At 41.9% G+C, this 26,948-nt stretch overlaps 1 protein-coding gene across 4 annotated transcripts in view; it reads right to left on the bottom strand.

Moving 5' to 3' along the window:
- The window catches only part of MYBPC3 (myosin binding protein C, cardiac), a 125,888-nt gene that overhangs the window by 17,339 nt on the left and 81,601 nt on the right, over window positions 1-26,948 (bottom strand). For all 4 annotated transcript variants that reach the window (XM_019519242.1, XM_019519238.1, XM_019519239.1 and 1 more), the window contains 9 exons: window positions 25,495-25,524; window positions 25,185-25,321; window positions 22,335-22,412; window positions 20,098-20,257; window positions 16,482-16,586; window positions 12,108-12,296; window positions 8,550-8,684; window positions 7,422-7,589; window positions 5,683-5,771 (listed from right to left, as the gene is read on the bottom strand). In XM_019519242.1, coding sequence (XP_019374787.1) covers window positions 5,683-5,771; window positions 7,422-7,589; window positions 8,550-8,684; window positions 12,108-12,296; window positions 16,482-16,586; window positions 20,098-20,257; window positions 22,335-22,412; window positions 25,185-25,321; window positions 25,495-25,524 — 1,091 coding nt within the window. The remainder of the gene's footprint in view (window positions 1-5,682; window positions 5,772-7,421; window positions 7,590-8,549; window positions 8,685-12,107; window positions 12,297-16,481; window positions 16,587-20,097; window positions 20,258-22,334; window positions 22,413-25,184; window positions 25,322-25,494; window positions 25,525-26,948) is intronic.

Raw genomic sequence — 26,948 nt, 5'->3', positions numbered from 1 at the left:
ACGCGGTACTCCAGATGTGGCCTCACCAGTGCTGAATAGAGGGGAATAATCACTTCCCTTGACCTACTGGCAGCACACCTACTAATTGTTTTTGGCAACAAGGGCACACTGCTGGCTCATATTCAGCTTATTAGTAACACATAATATTCCTTCTACTAAGTATCTACCTAGTTTGTTTAGGAATACAAATATATTAACTGATTCTCTTCTTCCTGACAGTGTATCCTGAATCATAACACTCTACTGGAAAAAGATATAGATACTAATAATTGTGGTTGTCTTTCTCTGTATTTTTTTTCCTATATGGATTTTAATTTTAAAAAGTTAATCTATCTTCGCTTCACCCTTGTAAGGTAGATGAACAGTAAAATTTCCATGTCACAAATGGGTAAGCAGATACAGAGCATGAGTGATCTAGGCATGGTCACACAGAAATTCAGTCACAGCTAAGAACAGAACTCAGTGTTCTGACTTACAATTCCATTACGCTAGGTTCCTCAGTTCATGAATGCAAACACTTATCTATGTTTGTCCTTGGAGTGTCTAGTCATGTCTACTTAAAAACCTTTTCTTCAGGAAGCATGCTGTCAAATATTAACTTTATGAAAAAAAAAATCAAACTTCTGAAATTTTCATTATTCTTATTGTTTTCCTTCTATATAAAAACCCAGTAACTGGATATGGGTAACAGTGTCTAAATATGGTCAAACAGGCCACTGGTGTATGATTGACTTATAATAGGATGGGATCTGATTCCAACCGTCACACATCTTGCCATGCCGTGCATACATGGCAGGACGCATGATTGCTAGGATCAGGGACAGACACCAACTATGCAACTACCAGTAGTCCCTCCAGGGCTGCTGGGTTTGGGAGATCACAGACTCCAGGTGGGGAAAGACAAAGGGCTTCCACAGCTGGGGAGTCTAAAACCTGAGCCCAGCACCCTGCCAGCAGTGCAGAGAATTGAAGGCTCTCAGCAGGGGAAGTGAAAGGGCTGCCAGAGGTCCAAATTTTGGAGCTTCATATGTAATAGTGTTTATAATTTGAAGGTGAAATTTTACATTTGTTCATACAGTTGCAGAAAGCACAAGAACAAATAACTGCTTATTTTTTTTAAACTATCCATAATTATATTTTTCTATACAAAGTAACTATATGTAACTAGACATGTGCAGTGTTGAAAACCTACATCTTATCTCTGCCAGAGAATGATTTTTTTAGGGAAATTCTGGGGAGAAGAGATGCTCATGTGTTTCTCAGTATGACAGAGGTTTATTTCCCAGGTACAATTATTTGACTCACAAAGTAGAAAGCCTAAACTTAAATAATCTATTTTAATAAACTGTTTCATTTGTACATTAGTTATTTTGTAAAGAAATGTGCATACTCTTGGATTAATATAAACACCTGGATTTACAGTGATGTGGTACATCTTTTTGCTGCCAAGGGATAGGGTTGCCAACTGCAGTAAAAAAAAAATCTAAAAATGGCTGTCAGTATAGTCAGTAAAAAAAATGTTTTTGCCATCAGCAAAAACACTAAGCAACTGCAGCTTGATTTAATCTCTGACAGACAGAGCACAGCAGCACCACCTGCTGTTCAAGGGGAAGCACAGCACCCTGCAGGGAGCATTTTCTCAACCATGTGCTGCTCCTGCATTGCAGGCTGCCTGTAATACTTCTGGGTGGCAGGCCAGCTTCTTTTGGGGTCTGCTGGGATACAGAAGCAGGGCTGGCAGGGGTACAGCTGGGGCATGGACTGGGGGTAGTAGGCAGCATGGTACAGGGTGCAGTTGGGGACATTAGGGTGTGGAAGTGAGTATAGAGCCCCTGGTGGGTGGGGCAGGACAGTATAAAACCATTGCTGCAATCAAGTAGGGTTGTCAACGCAAGTATTTTTTTTGTTGCAAACTTTTAACTGACAACCAAACTTTTTGTTTTTTTATTATGGTTGATATTCAACCCCTATATTTGGACCCAGCCCTTATAACTGGAGCCTGGCAAAAGAGTTACATTTACATTATGTAAAACATAGCAGTAAAAGCATGTGTCAGTGAAACAAAAAACCACAACAACTTGCAGATGCATCAGTAAAAGCAAACTTGCAGACCGTCAATAAAAAAAATTCTTGGGTTGGCCATCCTGCTGAAGGGTGAACACTATATCTATATATATGTATTTAAGCCATCAAATAGCTAAATATTTTCAGATACTTATTAACTATACATTTTTAGTTTGTTAGAAAATGATGAATGTATATTGCTTATTGCCTATGTAATTAAATTTTTGCTTATGCTTTGTATGAAGCAGCTGCACAATTATGGTAACTGAGATTTAGTTAAGCCTACAGATATCATAAAAATTTATTTTATTAAGAAACACTATCTTAAATATTTTGCACACACATTCTACACAAATCTGAGAACTGAGCCAGTAAGAGCTGGGGAGGTGGAGAGAACTGTGTGTGAAACTACCCAAGTAGTTTGATCAAAAGATCCTAGTGAGTTTTATGCTGGTATCCTGGGAGTCAGAAGGGTGGGTCCTTAATACCAGATGTGACTTACTGCAATTTATTTTTAAAGCCTGGTCTCAAAAATTCAACGAGTTTCCCTGATTATGTCTTTATATAGAAAAAGCGCACAGCCTATAACTCAACATTTTGGATAGAGGGTTGTGGCAAAGTGGGGCTCCCTGCCTAGCCACAGTGCTAGGTTCCCCACTTGCCTTTGGGCATGCCTCCCACCTGGCTCAACTGCCACACCTTGTTCTTAATTAAGATGTTAATTAAGGCGGGAGGCTGCCCATTCATGCCCCGATGCCAGGGGGCACTACCTGCAGCTCCGTACCTCCCCTACACTGCAGCCCATGCCTAGCAGATGGCATCCAGGTGTTGATCTCAGCAGCCCCAAACTGGGCCTCAGAATCCTCCAATTGGGACCCCTCTAAGATCCCTCCATTAAGGCGGCCTACCCCGCCTTCACTAGGGCTGTCTGGCTCCCTGAAACCATTTCCCCTCGGTCCCACCAGGACCTTTGGCTACACAGGCCCTGGTATCACCTCCGAGCCCAGTCGGGATCCCAGGTCCTCAGCTCTGGGTGTGCATCACAGTGGGCCCCTGGCTCTTTTGACCATTCTGGTCCTGGCCCCAGCATTGACCAGCTGAGGGTATCCTACATTAGGCCTCTGCCAGTAGCCCCTTCACTCTCTTGGGTCTGCCTTCTGCCTGCTACTAGGGGCTCCCACAAGGACTCTCACTCCCCCCATGGAGCAGTATGTCATTGTTTTCTCTCTCTCCATAAACATACTGGGCTCTCAGCCCTCTGGTTTCCCCCCACTTCACTGGGGTTCTGCATCTCTCCCCCTCACTGGGGGCTCCACATTGTCCCCTCGCTTGGGGCCATGGGGCTTCCCTCCCCGGTGGGCTCAGATAGCCATAGCCATGCCTGGCCTCAACTATCTTTCCTCAGGGTTCTACCCCCTCACATGGATCAGGTGGCCTCAGCCATGCCTGGCCCCCACTCTCCCTCCTCCGGGTCTCTCAAGGTCTTGCACCCCACAGGGCTCAGGTGGCCGCAGCAATGTGTAGCCTTGCCAACTCTCCCTCCTCAGGGTCTTGCACCCCAAAGGGCTCAGGTGGCCGCAGCCGTGCCTGGCTCCCAACTACCTCTGGTGTTAAGCAAACCCACCCAAAGGTGAGGGCTAGGGTTAAGGCGCCCTTTCTCACCTTTCACCAGGGTGATCATTGGCCTGGCATTTCCTGGGAGCTCCCGCACCACTGAGAGCCCCACCAGGCCACCCACTCCCAGCAGGGTGCAGTTTTAGGTCATGCCCAGGACCAGGAGCCTCATAGCTATCCCCTACAACTCCTCCCTTACCTCCAGGATGATACATGAAGCCTTGCAGCCACACGATGTTACTGCCAGGCCCACCAGCAGGGAGCTGATCTGTTTATACAGGCAGCCAGGGATCTAAAATGGCTGCCACAATCAAGCACCTACTGGCTGCTTGGCCCAGATCTTAAAGTGGCAGGCACCAACAGTGCCCTGCCTCATACCTTCCCCCTTAAAATGGTACCTGGGGGAGGTTTCTCCTGCTGCTCCCCCAAAACAGGCTCCCCTCAGAGCCTGTGAGAGCCCTCAAGTGGCGAGCACCCCCAAAGGTGCTCCACCACACACCTCCCCCACTTAGTATGAGATCTAGGGCTTTGCTTGGCTGCCTTCCCTGCTGGCCTCTGCCCCAGCCTGCTGCAGCCCCTGCCATGTGGTGAGCACCCCAATGGTGCTCCGCCGCAAGGGTGATGGTTTCAACCTTTTTTATTTAAATATTTTAAGACGCTTAAAACTAAACATAACTTTATGAAATTTAGATTTAATTTGAAACAAGCTTATTTTTAAAGGAAGAAAATATAATTTAAACAAAATAAAAATCCCACTAAAAATCTAATTAAAATAAAAATTAAGCATTTTTATAGTTATGGTAAAAAATTCTCCATTTTTATTAACCCTGCTAATTGCATTGGGCTCTTGAGAGCCGCTCTAATGAAAACACCCATAACATCTTGTGTTTTTAGCATCCTGTGCTTCAAAATGGCGGTGGGGATGCTTTAACTAAACCTTGTTCATTACTGAATACACAAGATGCCGAGGCTGCCGGTGCGTGCTAAATAGCTGCTGTAACAGACTAGATTCATTAAGTCTTCTCCAGTGCATTGTAATTACAATACAGAGTGGGCATCCTGCACATCTACAGACATCCATTATAAGCATCTCAGCAGGATTGAATAGAAAGTTGAAATATAGCAAAAAGTCAATCCTTCAGGGACTGAGAGGTTTTAATTTGATTTATCCAACTTATTTTTATTTAAATAATAAAAAGATGGTTATACAAAGTTTTAGGTAGATTCCTGTACAAAGTTAGTTAATAGAAAAAAGGTATGAGGAGTAAAACCTTACTTTGGACATATGCTGTCATATTTATAACACTTTTTTTTACCAGTGTTCTAAAGGAAAAAACAGAACAGTGTGCATGCAGGCTTGTGCAATTTTGAATTATACCAAAATGAGGATCAGCAATGTTTTGCTGCATGAGGCCATTTTAATAGTCCTTAGCTCTGCGCCTGGGCTACTTCTGACCTGGCCTGCACAGCCACTGCTGGAGCTGGAACTGCAGCCACCACTTCTCCCTGCCACCCAGGCAAAGTCCCTGCCACAGAAATGCCACCAAACTCCCCCTGTTGCTGAAATGCTGCAAACATCCCCAGCTCCACAGGCCAGATCCAGCCCATGGGCTACAGCATTTGCCTTATGAGGGTATAAAATGAGTCAGGACAGCCTTGCTACAGAATATCTTTAGATGTGCACTCATACCCATAACTCTGTCACCTTGAATTAGAGTACAGTCTTCAATTACATAAGCACATGCAGGAATCTTGCCCTATTCATTAACTAGTTTTTAAACTGTAGTTGCAAATAGGTAGGGGTGAAAGGCTTATTTCTAAATAACTTATCAAAACGAAAGTGAGCAGAAAGGTGATGCAATGAATTATAATGTTAACAGAAAATATTTACTTCAAATTAAATTATGTATAAATTATTCAGTAGGGGAGTTTGGGCTAGGAAACCTTAATGTGTAAGCATAAGCAACATAAAAGAACCATGCCAAAACAGAATCAGTTGCCTACCTGAAAAGGAATCACAATGTTGATTGTCTCACCCACTTTTTTCATCAGAGTCTGTCTAAGATAGCGTGGCAGCCAGATTTTGGGACGTTCTGTAGATAAGGATGTTCTCATGTTAGACACCATGGTTGTTTCAATGTTATTATTCATAGGAAAAAGAAGGAAAAACAGAGGAAATAGACTTCATGTTTAACACTGTAAAGTAGTATGTCATTTTTGTGAACACAAGAAAAATCAAACTGAAGAGTTTGGGGGAAAGTGATCATTTGCTAGGTGTATTCACCTGTAGATGGTGTTATATGCACCACTTGATGAAAACATAGTGATAACTCTTGTCTTTGTCTCTGCAACTGTTCAGGTTCCATTGGCAGCGGAACTTCTGTTGTTACAATGCCTAGGGAAATAGGATCCTGGAAGGCTCTGCATAGGATGTGCACCCTCTGTATGTAGCTCAATTTCTCTGAGGGCTTACTTATAAAGCAGATGGGGATAGGGAATGGTGACCCTGGGTGTAAGAAATGGTATATCTGTTGCAACACAGATCCTACAATTTCTAACATATATTACTATTTGAAAATATTTAATGATCTGTGCAGATTATACATATCATTGGGTTTGCATCGCCTCCATGGAATAGCTCAGCTCAGCAATTTTTGCTACCTGGGGTAGCAAATGGTACTCCAGGTAGCAAATGGTAGTATAGAGCTTACCCTAAAATATACAGTATCTGAGATGCTGAGACAGTCATTTCAGAAGCTAAAATGTAAACATTTTAAAATCTGAGAAATATTATTTTTAAAATATAGTGAGCAGTACCTGGGGTACCATTTGCTACCTGCTCAGCAGCAATTTTGCTACCTGGGGTAAAAGGAGTCTCACTTCTTCCCCCAAACTGCAGAGAGTAACATGACAACTGCTTTCCTGCCAAAGGTTGTTGAGAGTCTTAGTGCATATTCTGTCTTCAAGTCTCTGCTTTCAGCCCACTTCATTAGTGTTCTTCCTGCACTCTACATCTCTCCCTTTTCTTCTCCCCTCATTTAGGCCATAGAACAATTCTTAACATGGATTTTGAGAATCCATCTTCATATCTATCTGGCTTTGGGATGCCTTGCAACTCTAGCTCTGTACACTTGGCCATTTTACTGATAGTGGGACATTGGCATGCATTTGTGAGAGTGAAGAGTGAGGAATCCATGGTAATGAGTTCATAATATCTTTTGGACACCAGTCAAAGGAACTGGAATCTATTACCATTGGGTAGTAAATGAGGTGGTAATTAATGGCCTTGGACATGAAAGTATAGATAACAACTTTATTCAGACAGTTCCTAGCCTCTGTTGTTAGGCAGTAGGAATACTTGGCATTAGCATAACAGTTCATTCTTAGTATAGATCTTACCCTAAAATATACAGTATCTGAGATGCTGAGACAGTCATTTCAGAAGCTAAAATGTAAACATTTTAAAATCTGAGAAATATTTTTTTAAAATATACTATCTACAGTCAAAGTCCTATTTGATAATGTTTTCAGAATTGGGAGATATTATCCAGAACTAATCTGAAAACCTAGCCTAGTATGAAATTAGGCAGAGCTATAATCAAAAGAGAAAATGTAGCTCCCTATCCAGACTCCAAAAGAAGTGTTTGTCTTGACAGGCCCAGAATTTCTTCTCCATTAAAGACATCTTTAGTAAAGTCCCAAGGGAAATGGTCGAGTGATACTTGCTTGCTCCAGATACTCACGCACAATCTCTCTGATGGTAATAGGCTCCTTGGTTATTGCTGGTTCACTCTCACCAGCCAGGTTTATAGCCTTGACACGGAAGTAGAGTTTGTCCCCAGTGACCAGATCTTTAATCAGTATAGATGTGCGTTCAGTTAGACCATAAATAGCTGGAACCCACTCTGTAGCTGCAAATAAAGGGTTTCTTCTGTATAACAATTGTACAAATTTTCCAAACTGATGGTTTATCTACACTGGAAAGTAAATTTGGAGTAAGGCAGGGTGTGAATTTAAAGCAGTACTATGAAAATGGATTAATCAAAATCAGAACAGGGCACTTTACAATTTGGAAAAAGTATGTCCACACATTGAATTATTCAGGGATATCTATTCTTAATAATTCCATATGTGAACAAGGCCTAAGGTACCCTCTGGTTTCTTTGGGTTTATATCTTCAGGGAGTTTTATGGGGTGGAGGGTTTTCCCTGCAGTTGAAGTTAATCAAAATGGAATGGGAGAGAATTATTTGGAAAGTGGTTCTAACTGAAAAGTAAGCAGTTTATTTCATTCTTAAATGGAAGGAATATATATCCCTTAAGGTACCCAGATAGTATAGTGATAGATACATGTGCTTGTAACAACAACAGTGAAAACCACTGATGGAATTTACTGATTTCTCATTCTTTTTTGCCTTGTTTCTCCAATCTGACGGCAGTGATTGGATGGAGTCCACAGAGCTTTTACAGCAGTACTAATAGTACAGAAGTTATACTAATATGTCATGCTGTGGTGAAGTCACAGGGATTCTAATAATTCTGCAGTGATTATACTTAGTGAGTAGAAATGATATACTTTAGAAAACTCTAATAAACATTACATGGCATCATACAACATTTGCATCTATAAAAATTAGAGTGGTTTATTATGTCGTGGTGGTACCAGGAAGATGCTGTAGCAACTATGGTGATGCATGGTAGTAATATAGATTGACATTGTTTGTCATCAGTAACATTAAACTTTGTTGTAATGGTACTGGATTCTGTTGTCTGTGGTGAGGTTGTGAAATGATAGTAATTGCAGTGGTATTTTACTGATTCTGTTCTGATTGATAATGCTTTGTTGGTACTGTAGGACTAGGGCTTACTCACATCTTTCTTTGCAGTACTCCACAGTGTAGCCATCTAGTCCCCCTGCTCCAATCCGTTCAGGAGGTCTCCACTTCAGGGTAATGGTACTGTCAGAAACGTCTTCCACTGTAAAGTGGGTTGGTTCACTTGGGGGAGCTAAAAGAAAATAAAACCCTGAGATATAGGATTGTGGTGGATATAGAAGGAATGATCAGGAATAGGGGAATGATGTACAGTCTTATCTAGAGCCACAACTCTAAAATGTAACTCTAATAGCTCCACTTGACAGAAGAGTCAATGAATAACACGTGGTAGAAGCACAGTATGCTTGTAACACAGAGGTTCTAGATACTAGTGGCTCAGCTTATGTTCTTTTCTAGAGAAAAGCTCTGGAGAAGTGAATTAGATTCTAAGCATAGAAGAGCAGAACACAGGAGAACACCTATATATGTACAATTCTACACTCATAATTTAAATATTACCAGACAAAATTTATATAAACACAAGTCACACCTTATCAGTGGCTGAAGTTGATGTTACCATATTTTCTCACACACTGCATGCCCCTGAATAAGACACGGACCTTATTTTTATAAGGCAAAATGTGGAAAAAAAATATTTTTTCAGAATCATAGGTGACAGCATGACATAGAGCAGGGCCAGGCAATTATTTTGGGTGGAGGGCCGCTTACTGAGTTTTGGCAAGCCATCAAGGGCTGCATGACAGGGAGCCAGGTGCAGATAAATATTAATTTTCTAAATTTTTAGGGGTCCTGCAGGCTGGATAGATTGGCCTGGCTGGCTGTGGGCCACATTTTGCCCACCCCTGACATAGAGTAAGTCCTCCTGGCAATATGGTGTCCAGGAAGTGTGGCATCCCAGAAGGCAGTTTGAGTGAGGCAGCAGAAACTTCCAGGTGTGGCAGGACATCAAAAAGGCTAGATCCCAACCCCCTTGCTAGGACAGTAGGGCATTTTTACACATACTTGGACGTTGAGGGGGGTGGTGCTTTAATTAAAGAGCCGCTCTAATTAAAGTGCTGCTGTGTCTCCTGTATCAGCATCCCTGTGCTTAAAAATGGTGGCGAGGGTGCTTGAAATAAAGCTCATTCAATAAACTTTAGTTCAAGCACTCCTGCTGCCATTTTTAAGCGTAGGGATGCTGATACAAGAGATGCAGGAAGCTGCTGGAGCTCAGCTGGAGCACAGATTAATTGAGTCTGCTCCAATACACTGGAATTTCAGCACACTGGAGCAGCCTCAGTGCTTATGTATAGGCATTGGTAGAGCCTGTTACTTCTTAACTGTAAATAGTTATTTATTATAAGTTCCTGTAAATAATAAAATGTTGCTTCCACACCACAAGCCTCATCAAGATGCTACCGATTGCATGCAGCTGCTCAGTAGCAATTCAGCCAAACCCCCTCACCCCCCACCGCCATCCCCCCAGCAGCTGTGAGAGGGTTAACACTTGGACTCTGCCCATGCTGCTTGCTACATCAGAGAGGTGGCAGCCTTTTTACCTAATGCATACTTGCTGTTTTTCTTCCCTGCTTCTATTCTAGTGAAGAAAAATCAGCTTCTCTGCTTAAGACACGCTCCCTAATTTTAAAGAGCTGATTTTGGGGGGAAAGGTGTACGTGGTGTGTGAGTGAATACACTTATTTGGTTTAGGGTGATTACTGTACTTACATACAAAAACTTCTAAATTTGATCTGTTCAATTGTAACAGAAATCTAATGAATAATGAAAAACATTTTGAGGTTAGGCTTAGAGGTTTCATGTCTGCATCTATCATCTGTTCACTGTTCCTTCAGAACAGGAACTTTTTTAATCACCGAGAATCCTCTGAATCTCACAGCTCAGTCAGAAGAGTGATTATATACATCCCTGTATATTATCAAACAGGAACAAAAAACGTGCTGAAAACTTCTAAGGCTTGACTAGACTTCTGGAAAACACAACTTAAGAGTTAGGTATTAGTGCCAACCTCTGGTTTAGAAAAGTAAATTGAAAATGAACTTGCTTTAGTAATGTTCTCCATGGCTGGAACACCTAATTGAAACTCCTCTAGATGTACTTGACTATCCCATGCACATGGATATTTAAATAGGATACTCTTACAGACACATGCTGAGGGTTTCTTGTCTTTACATTCTCTGTATGCCAAGAAGCTAGGAATTGCAGAACTGTCCATTTGTACATTTTCTATTGTGAAAATTCCTTTATTTAGGACACATTACATGCATGGACTGCAGAGAATTTAATATGTATGGAAGGCGTTAAACTGCTTTCCAAAATATCATTAAAAGTGGCTCATTCTCGTAACCTTTAAAATATATGGTGTAACAAAATGCATTTAAAGAAAACGTCTTTGCTAGAACACATGTATATGTATTATAAACTGAACAGCTTTGAAATACCTTAAACAGATTTTACATTTAATATTTCAAATATGCTGTAAGTTTAATACAATGTCATAAATTGCATAACAAATAGATTATATTATTAACAGCTTAGTTGATGATGCTACTGCAAAACCAAATCATATTTTACCCAGTTTCCTTTCTTGTAGCTGCATTGGATCAAATCATTTCATTTTCAAGTGGAAACAAAGACTGAGAAACACATGCAAGAGGAAAAGGTAATTATGAGCATACATGACTGACCATGCACTATACATTGCAAAACCAAAGCTAATTCTCTGAAACAGTTAAGTTTGGACTTTATATTTTATCAATTAAAACTCTGCCTACTCTATGAAAACTTTGGACCTTTTTGTTTAGTAGTTCCTCTTGATGTCTTTTGTTGCTTCCCTTCGGTCCTGGTAGCCCAACTGTTGGTTGATTGAAGTCCAGAGTTAACAGATCCCACTTGCAGGTCATCCTTCCCTTGTGGCCCATTGCTAGTGTCTTGTACTTTGGCACTGATTCCTTCAGATGGCAGTTCCCCCTGACTATTGTTTTTAGATTTGGCAACTCTAGTCATTTCAGTATCCAGGTACTGGTATTTTTTTGCTGCTGTTCCTAAAGCTCTCAGATGGCTGGCTTCCTGAAGGCTCGCACAGTTTGCTCCCAGTTCAGGGACAGCTAGAGGCACTGCACTGCTGGGGTGGGAAGGATTATTTATAGAGGATAATTCCTCAGATATTTTCTTAATCTGCTGTCCTTAGAGCTCTGCAGGGGGCTGGGATTAAGAAAGCACTGGGTGGGATACTATGATATTTGTACCCATAAGGGAACAGGGGAAGCTGAGAGGGGCTGGGAAATTGCTGTCAATTAGTTGCTCCTCCTCTCCAGACCCAGCTTGACTGTCACACTTCTAATAATAACAGCTAGAAATTCATCAGCAATTTCAAGAAACCAGAACCTCTGTGTTCTTTAGGCAGGGGAATGAGAGAAATAGAAGAGAAAGATGACAAAGAAAAAAGGGTGATAAGTATGAAATAGAAAATGTCAAGTGACTAATCAGCTTTCTCAAGCAAGTGAAGTATTATTTTAGAGAGAGTGCTGAGAGAAAGTGGGGGCTAGTTTGTCCATTTTTCTGTTCTAAACATGATGTTACACGGGATGAAACTCACCAATTGGCATGAAAGGCGCTGAAGGAGGGCTTGGGCGGGACATGCCGATAGAATTCACAGCATAAACCCGCATCTCATAAACTACTCCTTCAATCATTCTCTTGGCTTCATATGACAGCTCCTTTAGAAGGTCAAAGTTCAGTCTCATCCATCGGTAGCTCTTCTTTTTCTTCCTTTCCAAGATGTATCCTGTGAATGGAAAAAAATATTGTGATATAAAGGAATTGCAAGTGGAAGAGCTTCATAATTTTCTGAAAATGCCAGAAAAAGGAAAGCCACCTTTTTACCACTGCATGTAAGAACCCAATCTAGGCAAATGGCAACAAAATTTGCTCATGAGCTTCTACTGCTATTTATCAGCTGCTTCTGGTGATCTGTGTTACCATTGCTATCTTCATGCAATACTAAAGAATATTGCTAGGTTCCTCATGGATGCCACCCTATATTACTATTAGTCCTTGCCATCAGTTTTACTTGCTCTGCCTCAGAATTTGAAGTTTGCCATTGTCCTTGCCTTTGAGAAGAGATATGATAACACTATCCTATTCAGCATGAGCCACACTGGGTAGGAGAAAAACCCAAACTGTTGTTATTCACCATGTCTTTTGCACCTAGTACAACTTGAATGTTATATCACAACAATACTGACTTATGTGCATGATCTTTTAAAAATATTAAAATGATCTTGAGAAAGGAAAGAAGAGGGCTCTACCCTTTCTGGACAATTTTCATAGTTTAGGAAGGGGAGAGATCTCATTAACTCTTCAATCATATATAGCATGGGCTCACCTCAAGGCAAATATTTGGAATTTTCCCTACTTCCATAATTTGTGTGCAAGTTGCTTTGATATTTATGAACTGAAGGCTCTACAGAAGGGTAGTTTTTATCAGCATTTCAATTAGTTTCTGTTCTCCTCATCTTCCATTGCCAACTTCTCCCATTGCAATCTTAAATGTTTCTTAGGAAGTGGGTGCATTTTACTTTGCCATTATATAGTTCATGTTTATCAAGGATTTTAAACATTTTTTATTTTAAAAAGTCTTTGCGTTAGCAAAAACTAAGTGACAGAATATAAGCTTTGAGAAATCCTTGACTTTTAATGCATAATAAATTGGTAAATAGCAAATAATAAGAGTTTAAATCACCTGCTCTGGCACTTTTTCACTGGACTGTATAATTTTTCTTGCTATGCCTTCTCTCAGAAATCTTTAAATCTCTCAAACATGTTATTTGTCCTTGTTGATACGTTACAGAGTTTGATTCCTTAACTTTCAGTCCAACATCAATATTTTTTGTCTACTGAAATTCTTATAAATTTGTAGTTATAGCCTTATACATTCGTAGTTATAGTATAAATTTGTAGTTATATTATATTTCCATAATGGGAAATATAACTGCCAAACTCAACCTGCTGAAGTAAATGAATGACATCTTTTTATGGCATGAGGACTGTTATTCACTTAGAGCAAGGGTTTTCAACCTTTTTAAGGAGTGTACCTCTTCTGTGCGTACCCCTTCTGGGCTGTACTCTCTTCCAGCTGGGCAGCAGGTGGAGGGGTACTGATGTCAGCACTGCACCCCTGCCTGTCCAGCTGCGGGAAAGTCTGCAGAGGAGGGGAAAGGGCTGGGACCTGGCAGGGACAGGGAGGGAGCTGGGGCCAGGATTGGGCTGGGGCCCGCTGCGCTCATCCCTTCTCCCAAGCCTGGGGTTGTTGCCTGGTGCTGGCACCCCCTGCACCAACAAATCCATCACCCCTAGCCCCACCCAGGACCTAGCTGCCTCCCCACCTTAGCACCGGCCCTTCACCACCCGGGGCCTCCCGGGAGGACATGGGTGTGTGTGGGGCAGGATGGGCTGCCACTGCAGGCTGTGGCCAGGGCAGCACCGGGCTCTTCCTGGTGGAGTGGGGAGTGTGCTGTGTTCCGGGTGGGCAGCAGTGGTGCTGGGGTGGTCAGGTGAGCTACAGTGAATCTTGGGGTGGCTGCAGCCCTCTGCCAGCACCACTGCTGCTCTCCCCAGTGCAGTCTGCCCCCCGTCAGTGGGAAGAGCCTGGTGCAGCCCTGGCTCCAGCCCTCAGCGGCAGCCTGCCGAGCCCTGCACAGATCTGGGGGCATGCTGACAGACAGCTGGACATGGAGCCAGCGGCACGGGGAGCTCGCACACTGCCGCTGCCGCCATATATACGCTCTGTGTTGCCGCCGGGTGCTGCTTTCCCATGCCGCTAGCTTCACATGCAGCCAGCCGTTGGCACCCCTGCCCCCTCTGGTGCACGGTGGCGGCGCGGGGAGCTCACATGTGGTGAATGCCCCCGCTGCCGTCTATGCAGTCAGCGCCACTGCCGGGGGGGAGGAGGTGCTGACGGCTGGCCACACACAAAGCTGGCAGCACACAGAAGCGGTGCTACTTGGACATAGGAAAGTAGCGTGCACCATCTGGCAGCAGCATGGAGACACTTCCTAGGTACCCCCACTTCTCCGCACCACCAGCTTCACATCCAGCTGGCCAGCAGCAACCCTCCCGCCCCGGCAGATGCTAAGTCAGTGGTGCGGAGAAGCAGGGGTACTTTGGCATGAGGAAGCGGTGCACGGCAGCAACACGGAGTCATGGATGGCAGCAACCCCCCGAGTGCTGCAGTAGCTCTAGAAGTCATTGATTCAATCACTTTTTGGCCAAGATGAGAGCCACCATGTTTGCAATCGTACTAGTGATTGTAGCTACAGGTTGAACAGCATGCTTCTTATTAGCAGGGTCGGAGGCCCAATGGAAGGAAGACAAAAGAAACATCTCTCAGCATAAAGCAGGCATGCATAGCCTAATTTTGCAGCTGCTGGCTGTATCCAGTTTCGGGAAATCCATGAAAGGCCATAGAGTGTTTTGGGAAGTGAGTGGTGATACGTAGAGTCCTTTATGGAGGTTTCTTCCAGCTAAGAGTTTATTTTGTTGCTTCTAAGCATGGTGCATTACTCTTGGTGTACTTATTTTCAGTAACTTTTAAATGGGGATTAAAATATAAACAAAGAATTTACTAAGGTATGTTGTTGTCTCTCACAATCAGGGGCAGCTTTGGTAATTAATTTTTTCACTGTCTTCTCAGACAGGCACTGTTCCTTTTCTCCCTGACTGTGAGGGAGGTATCCACTGAAGTGCACAAAACTATGTATAAAAGCCCTAGGAAATTAGAAGACAGAAACTGTATTAATTGTAATTATGGTGACTTGAGGAGTGATGAAGCGGAATAGTTTTCTAAATATATAGAATGGATAGTAGTCAGATATGCTGATCTAGAGATAAACAGTATATGAGATTGCTGTTAATGTTTTGCAGATTCCAGGATTGATGAAGTAGAGTTTTGTATTGGTTCGTGGTATCAATGGGACTGGGAGCAAAAGCCTTTTATAGTACTGGGGCAGGGGAGTTGGGGAGGGAGTATTATAGGTAGTGTTATAGGAAAGGTGAACATAGGAAGGAAAGAACAAGCCTTTTCCTTTTACTTCTAGCTTTTTTTGTTATTAAGCAACTGAGTGAAAAGTTTGGGATTTCCTGTAACTTCAGTGCCATTAAATATAAGTGTTGTTTATTTTTTTCCCTGTACTTCTATGCATAGCCTAATTTTTGGGATACTTGGTGGAACCTTCCAGTGATGCCAGGAAGTACCCTTGGTGTGACATCAGCTAAACATTTAATTTGGGACTGAAAACAAAACTTGAGTGATCCTCCCAAAGCAGGATCTCCCTCTCTCTCCCTGACGTGTACCCAAAACAGGTTCTTCCTTGCAGCACAAAAACTGGTTTGACCTAATTAAATTTCTGGGAATGTTTCATTTGGCACTTTAGTGGCCCATTTATTCCTGCTTGGTACAAAAAAACTATAATCCCCACTGAATCCAATAGATTCTGCTGCTTTTGTGGAGGTAAATGAAGCACCAAGTTCACTATCTAATACAAACTTTACTCTCTTAGCATGTCCAGGTATCTGTACATGCTGCAATATTTTAGTTTGGAATGGGAATGTTTAACCTTAGCTGTTTTTTATACTGGTTGTTTTGTCTTGACACTTAATAATTCCTCCCGGTACTCTTTCCCAAGGAGAGACTTAACAGCTTTTGTGAAGTGTGTCCCAGCTTTAGGTGCAGCAGGGAGAGGTCACTTTGATTAAGGTTAGAATCTGGATGGATTTACATGAAGTGAGCTACAGCTCATGAAAGCTTGTTATATGTATCTCCTTTGGTTAGTCTGTAAGTTACACATCTACCTTGCCTTCTACTTGACTTCACACTAATGTAGCTAACTACACCTCCCAGGTTTAGAACAGTCAGTGAGTATTGTAAATGACTTGGGTGAGGCTGCTGGAAGCCTTTTTCAGTAACGCTTACCTAGTACTGGTTGCCCTCCATCAAAACTAGGGGGTTGCCACTCCACAGAACAGTAATCTTCTCCAATGTTGAGGATCTTGGGAGCCTCTGGAGGATCAGGAACATCTGAAGATTGTATGGAAGAGAGGAAGTTTCATGACTATGTCCCTTGCCATCCTTATGTGATTAAATATTTCTGCTAAGCCCCTTTCCACATCACAGATTTGTAAAGGATCTCTTAACAGTCACACTGAAAGTACTGACGAATACCTATGCCATCATTCAAATAATTCTGTATTATTTGAATGGGCAATTACATATGTGTAGCTTTTAAACAGTAAATACAGTATTAACCCTATTATCTCCATCCAGTGTGAGCCCTATTCTTTGTTTCCAGGTTAGGTTGCTTTTACTTTAAAGCGGGGGTGCTCAACCCCAACCTGTGGGCCAGATCCAGTAAACACTGCTTTGTTGTCTGGCCAATGAGGCTCTCCACAGGTCTGGAAATCTGGTGGTGGAGGAGTGATGCCACCACTCCCCTGCTGCTAAATTTCCTGACCCATGGGGAGCCCCAGGGCCCAATCCCACTGTGGGAGGCAGGAAGGGATGGAGCCAGGCCCCTGGGGTCCAATCCTGCTGGTGTGCAGGCTTGGGAAGAAGGGGTGGCAGGGAAATAGTGCTGCGCTCCTGGGACCCAATACAGGTGCACAGGGCAAGGAGGGCATTATGCTGAGGCTCCAGGGCCCAATCTGGCCTGCAGACTAGCTCTGTGTCACTCTTGTGGCCCACAGGGCCAAAAGGTTGAGCACCATGTCTTTAAAGCATCAAATTGCTCACATCTGATTTTTTTTTTTTTTAAATAAAATCTTCATAATTTTATAAAGAGGAAGCAACTTTGACCACCTGAAACCCTGCTCCTGCCTTTGATCGAGGTAATTTGCGTCATCATAGAGGCTTACCACTGAGCTCAGAGACACCTTACCATGCATAAGAAATGTCTGCCCAGAAGAGCATCCCATCTCTCTACTCCTCTGTGAAATATGAAACACCAAAACTGGAAGCATAGGCGACATGTAGGGAGAGCATGGGGGGACACATGACCCCCTCAGATTGGCCACTGCCGAAACTGCCAGCAGCGGCTATGGGCAGTCGCCACTTGCCACCCCTCCTCACTGCTGACACTGCTGCCGACAGCTGAGGGCAGTCCTTGTTCATTGCTTCCTGACACCAACACTGGCAGCTGCAGGTGGTCACCACTCAATGCTCACCACCATGGTGCCCCCGAAGTCTCGGGAGGCACCAGTTGTTAATGACCAGAAGGAAATCATAGAAAAAAATTGGGTTGGAAGGGACCTGAAGAGGTCATCTAGCCCAACCCCCTGCTCAGAGCAGGACCAGCCCCAACTAGATCATCCCATCCAAGGCTTTGTCTACCTGGGTCTTAAAAACCTCCAAGGATGGAGAGTCCACCACCCCTCTGGCTAACCTATTCTACTGTTTTACTAACCTCCCAGTGAGAAAGTTCTTCCTAATATCTAACCTAAATTTCCCTTGCTGCAACTTGAGACCATTGCTCCCTGTTCTGTCATGTGCCACCACTGAGAACAGTTTGGTTCTATCCTCTTTCGACCACTTTTCATGTAGTCAAAGTCTGCTATTAAATTCCCTCTTAGTCTTCTCTTTTCCACATTAAACAAACCCAGCTCCCTCAGCTTCTCCTCCTATGTCATGTGCCCCAGCCCTCTAACTGTTTTTGTTGCCCTCCCCTGGACTTTCTCCAATTTGTCCACATCCTTTCTGTAGTGGGGTCCCAAAACTGGACACAGGACTGCAGATATGGCCTCACTAGTGCTACATAGATACAAATACTTCCTACTTATCACCAAGCAACTTTGAGGTAAACAGACTATTCCGACTTTTCTCTGAACCTAATCTGTATATAAATGATTTTTTCTAAACAGGAGATTTTACCACACCTTCAACTCTCCTATGAAATATAAACTTTCATTTCTACCCAGGAGAACTTTTACAATCTGTTCTCTGATGCCTGATCAAGGATATTTGTGCCCAAAAGCATGCAATTAATGATTTTTTTTTTTTTACAAAAATCTAGTTGGTCTAATAAAAGATATCACCTCTACCACAAGTCCTGATATCTTTTATTCTATGCACAGACATATCTAACTGAAATGAACAATCTTTTACAGACTGCTGTATAGCTGGTAATCTAAGCAATATACATTCTTCCATGATTCCACTAACTAAATTATGACATTTTTTGGCTTGCAGAATAAAAGCACTGAAATACAACATTGCTTTTCCATAATTTGACAGCCAGAGGGAACTGTTGCAGAGAGAAAGCGAGAGAGGGTGTTGCCTAAACTGTACTTATTGGGAAATAAGAAAATCTATCATGGTTCTTATTTTCTGCGTCTTCTACCTCCGCAACTCCTTCTTATAATTTGAAAATGCAGTAGAAGGCAACAAATCTTCTGTCCCAGTCTACCAGCAAAAAGAGAGAGGTGACAATAGCTGTTTTAGTGATTTGCTTTCATTATTGTAACTAAGATCTCACTTAAAAGCTTCCTCCTAGCCTGGAACAAACCCCACATGTAATGCAATACCAACATGTATGTTAACTTTTCTTGTTTAAATACAAATGGTAAGTCCAGTTATTCTGTAAATCCTAACTTAGTATTCATCTTGGTGATCTCATACAGCAATAAATTACAAAGCTTTACCATATGATATGTAAAAATATTTTTGTTCATTGTTTATATGTACAGTTTGACCTCTTTTTTTCATAATGTCTCTTGCAGGGTATAAAGAAGGAGCTGATTAATTTTACACCTTTCATAATATTAGATCAAAATCAAATTCCCCTCTAGCTCTTGTCCTCTGTAAACTAAATATTTTCAGTCCTTTTTAATACAGTATGCCAGACATACAATAGATAGCCCCTTATTCCATTAACTATTTATAAGACATGCAGTAAAGTCTTCTGTCTTACAAAATGACAAAGATATCATGTGCTAGACAAGATCAGTGCCGCAGAGAAAGGTCTGTTGGGAATGGACTGACCCATATATACCACATGTGTCAAACTCACCTCTCCTTGTGGGTGATATCAGGATGCAGTATGGCAAATGGTGGCAGCCATTGTGGAGGTTTATGCAATCACTGCTCACACCCACCACCACTACTGATACATGTCCCAAATGGGGCTGTGTACCCAGATTTTGGTGGCAGGTCCACCCCTTGCTTACTCTGTCCCTTAATCCAGACCACTCTTTGAGCACTGAAGTCTACAAAATGCATTTGTGGGGGGCAGATCTGGCCTGCAGACTATACAGTTGACACCCCAATGTATACAAAGATATATAAGGAAATGGAATGGATGAATATCCCAAGTAACCTAATCTCTGCAACTGGGAATGATTCCTTCTCCTCTTCTCCTCATAGTGGGAAGACCAGGAAAGTTATACTGAGAGAGATCTCTGTGAAGGGATATGAAACAACTCAGTCCTCCTTTAATGGTCTATTTAAAGCTCACTAAGCCCAAAATCCTTGTTTAGAGGAACAAGGATACCACTAAACTCAAGAACTCAGAATCTGGTTAGTTCCTTCCTTCACTTACCAATAACCTTGACAGTGATATCAGCTTTATCTTCTCCTGCTGGATTCTTAACTGTAACTCTGTAAACCCCCTCATCCTGCTTCTCTGCTCCTTCAATGATGAAGACACAGTGGTCCTCGTGCATCTCCACACGAACTCTACCTTCAGATTCAGAGAGGAGCTGTGGGCAGTGAAAACAGTAGTTGAAGTCATTTCTAAGTAGGGCTGAGATGGGTGGGTCTGATTCAATGCGACTGAAGGAGAGTTGCATAAAAATGCTGGGGCTGCATCAGTGTTTCTCAGACTGGAATATGCATACTCCTGGGTGTCTGTGGCAATTTCTATGAAAACGAGTGAAGGGGAAATATAAATGCTATAACGCCATAATCATCTATAATTTATTACTCATATTAATTAATTGTAAATTATAATTTTAATTAATAATTAAAATTATTCTAATTATAATTTTATTAATCATCTATAATACAGAATCATAAGAGTACATAGGAGCCTAACTAATTTAAGAAGGGGTGTGTGACTCCAGAAAGTCTAAGAACTACTGACCTCTGGTAACAGGAAGGCTTACATTGAATGTTGTCAGTGCTTTTGAAAAGTTAACAATAAAATATTCTACTTTTAGGTTCTACTTTTTAGGAGAAAACAGGATATCAGTGGGTAGCTTTTAATGTCTAATAAGAACAATTACATCATGATAGAAATTCCTTTTGAAAGTCAGTAAATTCCTGTCTGGGATAGTTAGTCGAATCAGTATGAAAAGTTATATAGGTAGCAACTAGACATAATGTTAATTCAAAGTGGTTTGGAAATTCATTTACTCTTTTGCAAATAAACATTTGTCCATCAACTTATATATTTTGGAATCATATAAAACTTTTCAAAGCAATCCTTTGTAGCCAACTATCCTTAAGAAAATAAGAACTAATGCTGTTTCCTGCCACACTGTCACTGTTAATAGGACTAGTATGCTCCCTGTCACACATCTTATAAGGGAGTCACCTTCTCCTTTCTCCTCCTTGGCCTACACATTCTTTCTCTGTCCAAATCCTGTTGCAGCATCATCCTTACATTTTGAAGCTCCAACCATTGGGCATTTTTTTTTTTTACTCCACTAAACCTTGTCATTGGGTGCCTATAGATGTGCTCATTCACGTTCTAATTGGAACGCTGCAGCGTCACCTCACCATTACATGTATTTAGCCGCCGCACATTTCAAAATGGCTGTGGGAGCACTTTATCTAAACCTTGTTGAATGAGCTTTAGATAAAATGTCCCATGGCCATTTTGAAATGTGCAAGGTCTTAATACAAGTGATGGTGAAGTGTTTTAATTAGAGCAGCTGTCTGGGAACCGCTCTAGTCAAAATGCTTCCCTCCATCCTACCCCCAACCTTACGCAAGCATGTGTAAAGGCAACCAAAATCTTCACCTTCCTTCTTGGTTACGTCAGTCTTTTTCTCAGATCTCTTAAATGCCCACTTTGCCCCCCCCGTTTGTCATTAAATTAGTTAGACTATTCTCTTCTTTCTGTCTTTTTGTTTTTTGTCTCAGGGAAAAAATCGTTAAAAATCAGTGCTAATATGTATAAGTAGAACCACTGTACTTTCGCTGTATGTTGCATCTCATTTTTTTTCAATTTATCTGGTCCAGGAATTTTTAGATTTTGAGTATGCACAGTCCCAGCCCTGTGTGTTTGCATTGCTGAGCATGACTGGGTCACCCTACTGACCAGGACCTCTCAGGGCTAATGCACTGCCAAAAGTAAATAATATAATTCTTCTGACTGCACCAGTCTAACAGTAATAAGTGCCTGATAGACCTTAAGGTAGCATATCATTCCATTTCTAGACCATTTTCCTGTTGTCATGTCTTTTCTCCCCACATTCTACTAAGCTTTTCCCCCAGGTATCGCTAAAACTAACAACTTAGTACTATTCAAAAGAGGTTTAAACTTATACTGTTACCTTAAATAGAACCTTAAAACAATTGTTTAGACAAGTTATAAACCCTTGTGCTTCTAGGAATAAACTAATCAGTAATAATGATGGTTTCTTGTGCCTCTGTGAAACATCTGATAATGGTCATTGCCAGGCAGAACATTGGCCAAGAAGATGATTAGTCTGATCAATTATGTTAATCCCTATAGTTGCCTATCTACTCTTACTCCATCCTGCTCTGGGTAGGGCAGTTTGGAAAGTGCTAGGCACTTCTACAGGTCTGTATAAATAATAAAGAACTTACTTTATTATCATTACTTAAATCACTGCTGGTACCTGGGGGATTTCTGGAATCATCACTGCTTTGCACACTGTCACTGTTCTAGATGAGTAAAGAAAAACAGGAAGAGTTAGAAAGATCTCACTGAGCAGATTTGATCAGGTTGTTCCTGAGACACAGAGGAGATAGAGCCATACATGTTGAGGGGCTTGAAGAACGTGGTGTGGCTAAAATAAAGAGCAGAATGAGTGAACAGAAATGAGAATGAAATTAACTGATATGAAACAAAAAAGCAGAATTGGAAGTGAATATTTTCTCAGAATATAATAAAATAAAAGGAAGCAGAAATAAAGACATAGGAGATTCCTGCAGCAGTGTCTTTGCTGAATGCAATACATTTACTGTCTTGTGGGCAGTAGTGGGTTGCTAGGTTTATGTGACTGCAAAAATAGAGAATATTTCTTTCTTTTAACATTGGGATATTGGGCTTGTGAACAGATATTATGGCAAAAAGCAAATTCAATCAAACAAGATATTCTGAAGCTGTGCTACTGCACTTTTAAAATGTCTCCATTAGTTTCCATGCTGCCTCTACATCAAATACAGGTTTCTTATCCTCACCCCCAAGATCCATTACAACCACCATCTCTTTATGTATCCATTCAGACTTTATATATTATTACATCTGCATTACACCTACTGATGACTGGGGGCTATCAAAGTGAAATTCATACAAGAGATTACTGTCACAATAGATCAGCTTTTTGCCATAGCAAAAATGTTACACAAAACCCCCAAAAACCCCAGATTTCCAGCAGCAAGATATAGCATTTCACATTGGAAGATAAGAATTTGAAAGTTTTAAAAACTTCATCAAATATTGTAAAAGTAAGTGCTATTGGTGTCAATATAAATTTATTGACAATCTGAGCAATATGCCTATGTACAACTTATGAATTCTTGTTGATGTTATGAAGTTGTTGTATTATGGTCTGCCTCTGTGTAAATGGAATTCACTTCTGCTGATATTTTTGCTGATAAGACTGTGTTGCATATGCTCATTAGACTAGGGTTAATGGATACTCTGATTGAGCAATGGGTTTGCTAAGAAGGTTGACTGAAGCCAAGAGAAGCTATAATTCCTCCTTCTCTGCAGAGATGGGGAAGTGAAGAATATGAAAACATTCACATGGGCCAAAAAGACAGAGGTGATAAAACAAGGTTTTAAAATTTTAGGAAGGAAAGAGAAAGTGAAGTGTACGTTCATAGCAGAAGAAGAGTCCAACTTAACTACGGGACTAGTCTTAGTCAGACAAATCTTTTGACCTGGAAAGCCTCTGTGAGAGGCCAGGATTTTTTTTATTTTTATTTTTTTTGGGGGGGGGGAATAACTTTTAGTGGAGCAGCTGTATTGTTGGAATGAAGTTAGACAAACTTTCAAACATGCAGTTTTTTATCAGGAAAGGAAAGCCTCTGTGATTTTAAAGCAAAGCTATGAGCTGAAGGACAAAGATCCTAATTCCACATAGGACAATGACTTAAACCCAAAGAATGCTCCAAAATGGTGAGAAAACTGAGGCAGGGAAATGTGTATAAGTGGGTGTATTTTGTCTACAGCTGTGTATTTATTAGGCTAAATATATAAAGATTAAATGGTGCTTTGGAGGGTGTGTGTGTGGGGGGCGGTGTGGGGGTGTGTGTTCTGTATTACAGGTATCATGTTTCTTTAAAAGTTAAACTGGAGACCCAGAGCACCCACATGACTAGTGTCCTGGGAGAGGGTGTATTTAAACTACTGGGGAGCCTAAGGGGATTGGTGCTAGTCCCAAGAGCCAGGCAACTGGGTAGCAGGCCCCACATGCTCCCCAAGTGCTGCTCCAACCTCCTTCCCTGCTCTACTTTCTGCTTCCTGCCCTGTTCTCCCTATTTAGTCTACTACTCTGATTTCTGTTCCCTGGCCTATATGCCACCATGCTGCCTGTTGCCTCTCCAGTCTGCTATGTGCCACACACAGGTAGCCACAAGTTGGTCCCCTCTGTGCTAAAACAGCATTAGCTCTGCAAGGGCAGGCCTAAGGGCATCCAGCCAGCGGCAGTGAATGGATTTTGTTCAGACCCTGGAGCACTAAAGTAGACTGAGCCCAGGGAGTTGGTCCCCTAACACAATATTCTGAAAAGTATCCATCAAGAGGGGGGAGTTCTCTCAGGGCTCTGTGTATAATGCCTTTTTAGTCTTTCTTTGACTTCTTACAATCGTGCTAATAACCAGGACAGGTAGCAGACACTCTCTAAATTCACAAAGCCTAAATTTGTAGCATACTCAACAAAACTGGCCCCTTGCACACGAGTGTACTCCTTACAAGTTAATCCACTATGATATTGGGAGGGCAATTTGTTTGCAAACTGTGATGAGAAGGATCATTTGATAGGAAAGAACAACAGTGCAGCCTACAGAACTCTTCCTTCCTCTGGAGCAAAGTTGTTTGAAAGGGCAGATGTCCATGGCTTCCTTATTTCCTGTGCAGTGGGAAGAAAATGAACTAGTGGTGACAGCCTGTTTATAACACATGCTGGTTGTATGGTGATATACAGGCGGACAGACTACCACCCATTCTTCCTCACTTTTGCTCTGCTGAAAATAGACACTTCAGAGGATCACAACTCAACGTGACTACAGCAGCAATTGTTACATCACCAGGTGTGATTTGCTCCTATTTTAGTCTTATTTTTTCTATTCCTTTTTAAGCTCTATTTTTAAAGAGATGTGGAAAAGTTAAACCCCAGAACTGAGAATTAGAATCTGATTTAAAAACAGAAAAAGAAATAACCTCTTATGATCTCTTTTCCTTAGCCACTTTTTCAGACTGCACATTACCTTGTTTACTTTCTGCCAAATTACAGAGGGTATTGGGTCTCCTGAAATGGGAACATCCAGTCTCAGCTTATTCCCAGCCACCACAACAATAGTGTCAGGAGACTGACCCATGCAGTCCAAATGGATTTTGGGGGGTTCTGTAGCAAAAGCAGAGAAAATAAATCAATGTAGTTTGACCATTTATATGAAAAGAGGATGGTTTCTTAGCTGTTGTATTAAAGAGGTTCTATACCCCTGCTAAGGTTTGAAAAACCTCAAGGTGACTTGTTCAGGTTTTAGTCATTTGTGCAGAAATGAACCTTAGTCTTACCTTCTCTTGGCACAAAATCAATCTTGATCTCTGGAAAGAAGGAAAAACACAAAGCTAAGAATGGATCTGAAAGTCTCACATAGCCTGCACACCAAAAATAGTTTTAAATAGATAACATCTCAGTGGCTGTAAATCAACAGATGAATTGTGTAATAATTTGGAGGTACAAACAAGCAAAATTTTATGCATGTAAATTTACTCATGTAAACTATCTTTTTGTCTTAAGTCTTCCCCTCCTAGTTTAAACCCTTTTGGAAGGAGCTCTGGCGAAGGAATTATTTGCAAAGATTCCCTTAAGCTGATTTCAACCCATTATCTGAGACCTTTCACTCATTGAAAAAGCCTACAGGACGTGCTATAAAACTTGATACAAACTAGAGGGATACATGGAAAGTTATGGTCATCTGCATATCAGCTACCTAGCTGGAATTGTCAGGGAAGCATCTAATATGAACTCTATGGCCTTGATTTTACAATACTTTCCTGGGAATCTCTAATGGGGAAAATGAACCATCTCACCTGCTCATTCCATTCCCTACAATTTTGTTATTTATTTCCCCCCAACATAGATACTGGACCTGCCGGAAGGCCTGTGTAGAGGTCTAGCCCTCACTACTTTTCTGTGCAGAAGAGAAAGATCTGTGCAAAGGTCTAAATAAGGGCTGTATGAGCCATGTCACTAACAACTATGAGATGATGTACACAAGTCCACAGGGTTGGGTTTTTAGACTGTCAAGGCATCTATTCTTTCCATGAATTTAGAAAGTGCCAAGCACACTGAGTACTGAGGATAGAAGTGAGTCAGCCTCACTTCTATCCTGGGGAAGGTCTCTGAAAAAATTATCAAGGGCCACATTTGTGAGAGCCCTGCAGGGGAAGTGATGTTGAGAGGTAACCAACATGGGTTCATGCAAGGCCGATCCTGCCTGACTAACCTGGTTCTTTCTATGACCAGGTAACAAAAAGCTTAGATGTGAAGGAGGAAGTTGATGTCATCTTCTTGGACTTCCAGAAGGCCTTCAACACAGTGTCCCACCTAATTCTGGTGGGCAAGCTGAGGGACTGTGGCACTGATGAATGCACAGTCACATGGGTGGCAAACTGGCTCCAGGGGTGCACCCGGAGGGTGGTGGTGGATGGGTCGATGTCGACCTGGGAGGGTGTGGGCAGCGGAGTCCCCCAGGGCTTGGTCCTAGGGCTGGTGCTGTTCAACATCTTCATTAGCAACCTGGACGAAGGTGTGGAGAGTACCCTGTTCAAGTTCACTGATGACACCAAGCTGTGGGGTAAAGTGAATACACCGGCAGGGAGGGACCGCATCCAGGCAGACCTGGACAGGTTGGAGAAGTGGGTGGATCTGAACAGGATGCGGTTCAACAAGGACAAGTGCAGGGTGCTGCACCTGGGGAGAGGGAACCAGCATTATGGTTATAGGTTAGGGGCTGACCCTCTCA

The sequence above is a fragment of the Gavialis gangeticus genome, unplaced genomic scaffold, assembly GCF_001723915.1.
Source record: "Gavialis gangeticus isolate Ggan-Ray unplaced genomic scaffold, GavGan_comp1, whole genome shotgun sequence".
Taxonomy (NCBI): Eukaryota; Metazoa; Chordata; order Crocodylia; family Gavialidae; genus Gavialis; species Gavialis gangeticus.
The sequence above is the reverse complement of the archived record's forward strand: the minus strand, read 5'-3'. Positions and strand labels throughout refer to the sequence as shown.